Source organism: Drosophila virilis, chromosome 3, assembly GCF_030788295.1.
Source record: "Drosophila virilis strain 15010-1051.87 chromosome 3, Dvir_AGI_RSII-ME, whole genome shotgun sequence".
Classification (NCBI taxonomy): Eukaryota; Metazoa; Arthropoda; class Insecta; order Diptera; family Drosophilidae; genus Drosophila; species Drosophila virilis.
Window position 1 is genome coordinate 680,314 of NC_091545.1, and position 10,154 is coordinate 690,467.

Sequence of the window (10,154 nt, forward strand, 5' to 3'; positions counted from 1 at the left end):
TAGTCCGAAGCTCAGACACCTTGAGTCGCGTCCATTAGTCGCCAGTCAGTCAATAAGTTACTTAATCAACCAGAACAAACTCATTTACATATTTAGATTAAGTACATTTTTTAATACACGTTTGAATGCTCATAATTTGCTCAGGAGTCTGCAAGTACCGGCTGCACCTTTGGTTTAAATGTTTTCCACATCATTTAATGTGACGCTCGATATGCCATTAGGGGACAGCTTAATTAAGCCAATTGGCTAACATGGATGCCGCACATTGGCCACAATCCACAAGGTAAAACGGCCAAAAACCAACATGCAAACATTGCGGCTGCTCTTTTGGGCTCTTTTGTCGCAGCACGTTGCTCACTTTCCACAAAGAGCACAACAGCTTTCACATTGCGCTCTTAGGCTCGAGACTTGTCGGAGTCGTTTGGTATAAAACTTCTTACGTATGCGCGTCATGGCTCAATCTTACCTTGAACTTGGTCGTGTTAAGATCGAATCGCAGAGGACTAGGCAGAGTGTGAGGTGAATTCGATGCGCCGGCGCAGCTGAATATTTGAATATTTATAAGTGCGTTAATTGTGGCGTTTTTGGTGACGACTTCTTTCAAAAAGAAAATGGAACAAAGATCCGTTGTGCCTTTGCGTGTCGAGCAGTGTACATAAATCAGAACACACTTTTGTAAACGATTTAACGGCAACTCCATCTGTGTCTGTAACTATCTATCTATATATATATATATATATTGTATCTGTATTTGTGAAATTTCATCGGCTGACTTGAGTTAGTTTCTAACCAAAATGGACTCAGCGGCCTCAGCTGGGCTCTTGCTGCTGCTATGTTTGCCATTGCCATTTACACTGACGCATGCCTGGAGCCTGCCCGCCTCCGTCCCAGCTCCAGCTCCCGCTCCAGCTGCAGCCTGGTCGCCAGTTGTGGCACCTGCTGCACGCCAACTAAATGGTAAGTTATGCCAAGTCACCTGGATGCACAAATTCATTCGGTTTGTTGCCATATTTTTTTGGTGAATGACTCAGCTCTTGTCCAATTTCTTTTCATATTTTTTTTTGTATTTTGTAATGCGCAATGGGCCGCTGTTTAAAATGCAAAGCAAAACAAAACACAATCAAAAGCACTTTTTTTTATTGCAGTGAAATTTTTGGCTCATTAAGGTAAATGTGAGAGCGCACGAATTTTACTAGCCATTATATCATAGCTGAGCGCAGATGGGTTTCTCAGACTGAATACCAAATACGGCTCAGATGAATAGATGTCTGATGTGTCAATTGACAGGCGACAGCCGGCAGTCGAGAGTCGGCAGACGACATCAATTCGAGTTGTCAACTTTATGCCTAATTAACGCTGACTCTCATGGCCAGTGCAGCAGAACAGGAACATTGTTAGGAAAGGGTTTGCGTTTATGGAGCAGGTGACATGCTCGTTGCTCGCAACTCGTCTCGGCTCGGCTCTGTTCTTCTTCAGGTGTGCAAAGCGAGCAATTAGCCGGGAGGCCCCCACTTGTGCCACAAGTGCCACAAAAATAAAAGCACATTGTAAGCACCTTGGCCATGTAATATGGGTCAGACTTATAACTAAACCAGAACTAGTTGAGCGCTTAAAACACACCATTATTTGCACGGTCCGAAGCTTGAGCTGTGAAAAGGGTGCACATAATGTAAAGTCATTAAAAGCACACGCAGTTAAACACATGACAAAAACACGCTCTTTTTTATAGAACGAACTTGAAATACTCTGGCAAAAACGGAAAATTTAGTGGGTTAAGTTTAAGAGTGCATTAAATCAGACAGAGTATTATTTATTTAAATTATAGCTGTCCATTTATTGCAATAACTATTTTTCACAAATCTTGACTGCAATGAAAATCTGTGGAAATAAATAAATATTTTAGTGGGTTTTGACTAAGATAAGCTTGAAAGTATTAAATTATTAATTGTTTATTTATATGAAGCTGTTGATTCATTGCAAAAATTGTATTTCTCAAATTCTTACTGCAATGAAAATCTTTGGAAATTAAATTTGTTTCAAAATTTCTTAGTACCTGAATCGAATAAATCAATAATAAGTCTGTGTCTCTTGTTAGGTTCATTTCTTTCTAAGATCGTGCCAATAACTTAACATTATTAAAGGAAGCCTTTTATATTTGTTATACGTATTTTCTTGACTAATAAGTAAGCCAATAATCGACTAGATAAGCTTTAATTACTATCAATTTCGCACAAATTGTTAGCATTACAACAGACATTTGTTGAGCATAAACTGATCATCGATACGCTTCGCTCATGTGCAAGTTGTTATGCCCCACAACAAAAGAGAACAACAACGATATGTAAACAGAAAACAGAAAACAGGCTGATATCTTAGTCAAGACATGATATGGTGCCAGATTCGGTTGTCCACTACAAAAGACAATAAACTGAGGCCGGCTGAGAATCGAGGCGTTGTTGGGGGGAGCTGACACCAAAAACAACCAGAAAACTGCTCAGATTTGGGTTATAACCGTCAATTGAGATAGAAGTGTGTGTGTGTGCGTGTGTTTGCGTGTGTGTGAGACTAGGTGTGTATAAATGTGGTTACAGCTTGTCTTGTTTGTTTAGCTTGTTGCTGTTGCCACTGGAAAAACTGAAGACAAAACTGCGGCCGCGTCTTAGCAGGCGGCATTGACAGCATTTTTCTGCAAATAAAACATAAAGAAAAATAAATGGCAAGAGCAAAAATTAAAAGTGTTGTCCACGGAATGAAATCAAATTTCATTTTTTAATTGCTGCTCGCCTGGCATCTCGCTCGACTCGCAAATTGCCCATTTTGGCCGGACAACAATGGGCAGAGGCAACCGACCACAGACCATATACCATATGCCCAGATGCCAGTTCAAATCCCCTTCCATAGGATCTGTGATGTGAGTTTTAAGTGACATGGATTGAGAGCTGGAAATGACTCGGATTTGCGTACATATTTCTCGTTTTACGCGTCTTTTATTCAAACCAAACGCCGCAGATCGAAAACCAGTGAAAGTTTATTGAGCGTTTTGGCTGTGGTAGCCGTGTAGCCCCGGCACAACTCACACACATTTCTTGGGTAACGGTAATGCAAAGTATGTTGTTGTTGTTTGGCTCGGAGGGGGACAAGTTTCTATGGCGAAGAATTCTTTCATTTATTCCACACAGGTTGTGTTCTAAAAACTCTAAACTAGAAATTGAAAGAGCCGAAAAACTAACAGATTTTATTTGAATTGAATAGAAATTGGTGGGCTTTGTGTGTGATATGATGAAAACTTCAACAAAATGTGGTGGTCTGCATGGGTTAGTTTATTTTAGAATTCAATCAACTACTTCCTCAATATTTAAACGTAGTTGAGAGGCATAAAATGTAGTTTGACTTAATTAATTTGAATTGAAATGAAATTGTAGGGCTTTGTCTGTGATATGACAGCAAACTCAACAAATTTGTATTAAATTAAGTTAACTACTTCCCCGTTTACTCAATATTGAAACGCAATTTACAAGTATAAAATGTACATGAATATATATATAAATTATCTGGGCGGACTAACTAGCTGAATAATTCAGAAAATTATGCTGGCTTTGATATATAAAGGTTTTTTTCTTTAAATTAAGTTAACTGCTTCTACTTTTTCTCAATATTTAAATGTACATGTTTGTAACGACTTAATCTGGGCATAAACCCCATAAAATAAACGCGTATTTCACTTTCGAATGCTACCCAAGGCTCGTTTAACTTTACAACTCTATCTACAATATCTGTAGAATTTCTCGTGATTATGCTAATATTTTATGAGCTACTGTTATGGACAGCCGATGGCCATAGATAAATGAGATTTACAGCACAGTTATGTAGTTAGCAGTCGCCAGTTGCCAGTTGATAGTTGGCCCAGATCCCCAGCAGCCGGGCAGCGTTTACAGTTGGCCAGTGGCCAGTCAATGGGCCCAGGCGATTGTGGACATGCAAATAGACGCGTCACCCATCGACAAGTTCGGGCTCATTGGGTACGCCCCCGAATGCATGCGATTGCCAGCCAAAGTATAATAACCATGGGCCACGCATAAATTTCAATTGCAGTGAAAGTACAAAAAAAAGTGTAGCTGAAATTAGCTCGAGCCCAGCGCATGGGCATTGTCTTGGGCTCTTGGTCATGGTCTGGCTGGGCAGCGGGTTGAGGCAGGGGTAGCCAGAAAAGTGGCCAAGAGCAGGGTCTGGCTTAATGTGCCACATTTGTAAGCAGCCAAACAAAGAGCTGGCAAATGTCAAACATGCAGACGCTCGCCAGGGAATCGCAGTGAATTCCGCGTGGGTTGCCGACAGTACAAGGATTTTATCTGTTGAATGTCACCACGACGACAAGAGGGAAAACAAACAATTTCTCACAATGCCAGATCCTAGGCGCACACGAGCTGCGGCAGTTCCCATTGATTTCAGCTTTCACCTGGCATTGGATGCTGCACAAAATGACATTATTGGCTGCCGTTTGGGTCAAAGTACAGCCTATTGAAAGTAAAATATGCTAGGCTTCATGTGCTGCCATTTTCACTAATCACGACCTGGAGCTGTGACAGCTGCAACTTGCAACTGGATGTAAAATACAGCAGCAGAAGCATCACCTGATGTGGCGCAATTAAAATGCAACCAGGTGACAGATTGCTGCAGTGTGTGTTGCATGAGCACCCCCTAGGCTCAATTATAATAAGAGATAAAAATAAGTAAGAGTGCATTAAAAGGGTATGACCGACTAGGGACAGGCTTTGAACCCAGCGTAGACCCTGATTAAAATATAACCCACGACTAAACTTAAGAAATTCTTTTCCCTACACCCTACATAGTAGTAGTAGCGTAGTTCTAATGAGTTCGCAGAAAAGCCTATAGAGGCAGGCGGAGCTCCGTTCGACCGACAGATAGACAGACATGCGGACATGTTTTTTTAGACTTGGCTGTTAATGTCTAGCATATGTATATGTTTAATAGATAATTCCCTCTGCCAAATGATATATCTGGTTCTTATAATTTCTCAGATAAGCTAATAATAGCATGAGGAGCTCCGTTCGACAGACAGACATTCGGACATGTGGACATGTGTATATCGATTTGGCTTTTAATGCTAAGCAAGAACATTCGGACATGTGGACATGTGTATATCAATTTGGCTTTTAATGCTAAGCAAGAATATATATATATATATACTAACCATATTTTGTAGATAACTCCCTCTGCCTTTCCACAAAAACATTATACCCTTTTTACTCATTTTTAATGCGAGCAGGGTATACGAATAATTGCTCAATTTACAAGCAGCTTGCCACAGACAGAGCGTTGCAAGTGTGGCAAATGATGCCCGGCAGGTCAGCGCTGGTTAAATTATAATTTAAACAATCAACTTAATTGGTTGTCAATTGAATTTAAAATCGAGTGCCGCAATTAAGTTGTGATTAATTGTGAGGCTCTGCACATTTTCACTTGGTTAGAAATCAGCAATAAGCATGTTTTAAACATGCGGCATGCGCCGCAGACAATTTTGCAGCTGCAGGTGGTGGCATGGATGAGCGGCAGAGCCAACAATTGCCACACAAGGTGTTATCAGTGCATGTTGTTGTTGTTGTTGCTGGTCAGTGGCTGTGCGTACTTTCACTCAAATGTTTATAGTTGGAAAAGCTGGCCATCGTAAACCATACGCTAACCAAATTAGACCAAATTCCAAAAATTCCACACCCAAATATGTTTAGGCCTTTTTAAACAATTTTAGCAGAGACTCTTCAATGTCAACTTGATTTTTTATAAATTTTTCATTTTCAGAGATCTCGCCGTATTTGGACCTGGCGCTGTGTCCCATACGCGCTGAGCCCTGGGGCTGTGCCCGGCAGAAGTCGGCCAGGATTCTGGACGTCTGGGACGATGAACTCCATTTGCAGTGGCAAAAATTGAAAGGTGAGCGACGCGCTAATCGACCAGGTGAAAGAGGTGTTAATAAGGTTCAAGCGAGGCCTTTCCCACATGTGATTTATGCGCTCGGGTGAAAATCAGAGCCAGTGAAACTTGCCAATTTGCAAAGATTAGCCAGACTCAGGTGCATTTGCATTTGCACCCATTTATATAAAGGTTTGTCTGCTTGAGTTGTAGTTATGCGGCAAATAATTCCAAGCTTTCGATCTTAATTCTTTACTCTGTACTCTGGACAACATTTGAATAAATATTTTCCATTTTCGCCACAGTCGAAGCGGATCGGCAGCTGAACGCGACGATCGAGAGACGCGGCTACAGCGCCTCGGAGCTGCCCATCAAAGAGAAGCCGTCGACTTTGCTCAAAAAAATCGAAATCGGCACCAAATACATGAAGGAGTATCTCGCCGAGACGATGGACGGGTGGGTAACTGGTCATGTTGACTGGGCTAACATTTTCCGGTTTCCTAACTCTATTTCTCCTTCTCTTTCGTTTGGTCTTTTTTTTGGTTTTTTTTTTTGCGCAGTTTCCTTGGCCGCGAGTACGAGTATCTGCAGTCACCGAAAGCGGCGGCAGATGATAGTGAAAATGCGGATTACGATGATGAGGAGACGGATGCAGATGAGGCGGAATCGGCTGTCGAAAACAGCGGCGAGGATGAGACGGACGATGATGCCTCCAACAGCGGCGATCAGGAAACGAGCGATGCCGAGGAGGACGAGGCGGAAGCCGAGGCGGAGGCGGAGGCCGAGCCAGAAAATGAAAGTGCTCAAAGTCTGGCTGAGAGCAATGCGCAGCCGGCGAACGATGTGAAAACCTCGGTGTTCAGCGACGATGGCACATCCAGCGCCGTCGAGTTCATAGAGCTCGAGGATGGCGCCGAAGATGCGGCGGGTGCAGTAAAGAAACCCGGTGGCGGCAAGCGCAAGAAGAACAAGACCAAGCGCAAGAAGAAGGGCCAGCAACAACAGCCAGCCACATTGGTTGTGGTGCAGGCAGCGCCGGAGCAGCACGAAGTGGATGACGGTCACGACAGCGAAACGCAGGTTAGCCACGGAGGAGGAGGAGGCGGACACGGAGGCGGCGGCAGGCCGTTCAAGCGCAAGACCAAGCGCGGCAAGCGCAAGCGGAAGGGTCAACAGTCGCAAGTGGTCGTCCAGGAGGAGACAAGCGATCCCCTGGGCATCGGCCTGCTGGACGATCTGGTCGATGCCGGGGTCGGAGGCGGCGGTGGAAAGCGCAAGCATAAGAACCCGATTAAATATGGTAGAAGTAACGGAGGTGTGTGTTGTTTGCTGCGTGTGGTTTTCAATGAATTTAGCGCACCATTTCCGAAGCACACTTTAGTGCCTATCTATCAATAATATAAGCTGCTAAAAGTTAAGTCTTTGGCATGCCAAAGATAAGTACACTTGCAGAGAAATTAAAAAAATCAGAGACGTGAGAAAAACAAATGAGACTTCTCCACAAAAGATTAATAGTAAGAAAAAATAGAATAGACATCTCCACAAACTAATAATATTAAAGAGTTAAAAAAAAAGAAGACAATAATCAACTCTGCAAGCGTATAAAATAACATGCATGCGTGTGTCATAGCAGGCAGACATGTGCAGCGCATGTACACTGCTTGGCAAGCAGCGCGCTTTGGTGTCGGTGCGTCGAAATGTCATAGCATTCAGCTGTGCACAGAGCGCATAAACGTTAAGCTACTTTTAAGCTGCCTATTAACGGACAAATAATTTATGTTTAAATTCAAAATGAAGGTATTTAAAAAAAAAGTGTAAACTTACTTCCAATATTTGCGCTTTTATTTGCATAAATTACTTATCCGTGACTAGTTTAAGTGTTATTTGTATTGTACATATTGCCTGCTTGATTCGAATGCTTTTTGTGTTATCGTTATCGTTATCGTTCTGTTATCGTTATCGTTACCGTTAACGCACTTACGCGCACTGCAGTTCATACTAACAAACACCACCCTCCCAAGCGATAAATATCGTTAAATCGTTTTTATGTGTTTCGATGCGTTCTTTTTTCTTGGTCATAAGGTTGGTTTAGTAAATTCAAAGCGATATTAATCGAACTTTAACCTGATTTACAGTTACACGCGGCAAGAAGAAGAAGAAGAGGAAGGCATACGCAAAGCTGGTGCTAATTGGCTCCCTGCTGAAGGCCAAAATCGAATTGCTGCTGAAAATACTGGGCGCCCATTTGCAGGTGAAGTTCTTTGCCATAGCTCTGATCGGCTTGCTGATAAATATCGCCCGGTTCTGGATCGATGTCAAGCGAGGCGGAACACCGTCCAAGGTGAGTTAAAAGGCACCCGATGGGCTAATTACAAATGTGTTTCGTTTTTGTTTTGTTTCGCATCGCACACGAACATCTCGTTCCGGTTATGAGACCACAATGTTTCCTGTTCTAAACGGATCTTCTGCACCCTTCTTTGTGAAATTGTTAATCTTAATCTTAAGTATGAGCAAATGTTTTTGGCAAACATCGCCTCCCACATTTGATGACTCACTCTCTCTTTCACTCACTCTCACTCTTTCTATCCCTTTCCCTGTATACTCTGAAAACATATTGTATATAAATATGGAGTACTGCGTACACAGATCCAAGGCGTTTCAACTGTTTCACTCCAGCTGCGGTTTCCGTTTACAAATTTCTCCACAACAGTTCCAAACAATTACAGACCTCAAAATGTTCCGTATGCTAACATATTCAGACCTCTTTGGTTTCAGATATGGTAAAATTTTTGGACAGCTACCACAATAATCAGTAAATAAATTCAAAAGATTCCCATAACTAAAAACCAGTCAAAATAAACAAAAATATTTACGTAGCGTATTCAAAATGTTCCCCACAACTGTGTAAGTATGGGCGTGGCTCTCGCCCTCCCCTCATGTAACATGCCTTTAAAAGCAGCTGAAAGACAGCCAAACAAAGGTCCCCACACACATAAATATTCTTCTCCCAAAATATATCTCCCCCCGCCCAATAAACAGTCCATCCACACAGCTCTTACACTCTGGGCTCTTTGGTATTTCCTGTGGTGTTTCTCACTTCACGCCCAATTTGCATCATTTCTAACTAGGTTGTCTATGTCGAACATGCTCATCATCAGCACCATTACGAGGACCATGGCGAGGATTGGGGCAGCGAGCAGGGCGGCAGCTACTGGAAGCGTTCCCTGCAAACGGACCCATCCATTGAGGAGGTCGACTCCTCCACGGACAGCTACCAGGTCAGACCGCAGCAGCAGCAGCTGCAGCAGACGCAGGATCCCCATTATTTGGCCTATCGCAATCAATATCAGTGGCAGTGAATGTGCCCATGGAGCATTATTTATATAACCTACTTATTTGACTTACATCTTATTATGACGCTGATTATTAAATAATCCCTAGAGTCCTAGTTCGAAATTAATTTTAGCCCAAATGCCAGTAAACCAATTGTAGCTGTAACCCCGCCTTAGTAGAAATTTATTTGACTTTAGTGCAATGCCCTAACATGTAAATTTAATTTTAGTCTTACTTAAAAAAACAAATGCAGTAAATATTTCTGCTTTAATATTAATATTTGTTGAATATTAAGCTGATGCAGTTAGCCTTAAGTAATTTATTTGAATTATTTATTTTACTCGTATGTTTTATGTTATTATGCATAATAAAAACTTTAATAATTGTAACTCTTTGAAAATTTAGTGAAATGTAAAGTGATGACGACAAAAAAATTTTGCTGCTGATTTTTTAAATAAATATGCTAATATCTTATACTTAAATCTCCTATATCTCTAATAACCGATGAAAAACTGCGCCGATTATGCTGTCTACATTAGTTCTGAATCTTAGTGTGCAAGAATATTTATGAAATGGTTAAGATAACATTTCTGAGGGGTTTAATTTTTCGTTAATAAATCTATATGAATTGCGACAAGTTTTAACATCCAAAGTCTCTCCTTTCTATTAAATAAAAAAAATAATATGAATAAAAATAAATAAATAAATAAAAAATAGACCCTACTAACCTTAAAACTTCTATTACTTTGCCAAATCTTCGCCAATTTCGATAGATGAAGACATTTTGGTTTTGGTTTGTTCTCTAGATTGAAATCGTTACATTCAAGCAAAACCAAACTAAATTTTTAACTTGAGTCTTAAGGATTTATACTCAAGCGTTTGTGAATGACAAT

At 41.4% G+C, this 10,154-nt stretch overlaps 1 protein-coding gene across 2 annotated transcripts; it reads left to right on the top strand.

Annotated features, from left to right (window-relative positions):
• The first annotated feature begins 445 nt into the window (after positions 1 to 445).
• On the top strand, positions 446 to 9,692 carry LOC6636566 (uncharacterized). Of its 2 annotated transcripts, none has more exons than XM_070208326.1 (6): positions 446 to 957; positions 5,818 to 5,949; positions 6,234 to 6,384; positions 6,489 to 7,243; positions 8,064 to 8,269; positions 9,087 to 9,692. In XM_070208326.1, the coding sequence occupies exons 1-6, from the start codon at positions 795 to 797 to the stop codon at positions 9,285 to 9,287; spliced, it is 1,608 nt and encodes a 535-aa protein (XP_070064427.1). In that variant the 5' UTR covers positions 446 to 794; the 3' UTR covers positions 9,288 to 9,692. The 2 variants fall into 2 exon arrangements, with proteins under 2 accessions (XP_070064427.1, XP_002060070.1); XM_002060034.3 differs by having other exon boundaries at positions 447 to 957; positions 9,057 to 9,688.
• The last annotated feature ends 462 nt before the right edge of the window (positions 9,693 to 10,154 follow it).

Excerpts from the sequence above, each read along its gene's own strand:
- LOC6636566 (XM_002060034.3), top strand. The coding sequence starts at position 795 with ATGGACTCAGCGGCCTCAGCTGGGCTCTTGCTGCTGCTATGTTTGCCA. Across the intron at positions 5,950-6,233 it reads GCAGTGGCAAAAATTGAAAG|TCGAAGCGGATCGGCAGCTG; the intron begins GTGAGCGACGCG and ends TTTTCGCCACAG. Across the intron at positions 7,244-8,063 it reads ATATGGTAGAAGTAACGGAG|TTACACGCGGCAAGAAGAAG; the intron begins GTGTGTGTTGTT and ends CCTGATTTACAG.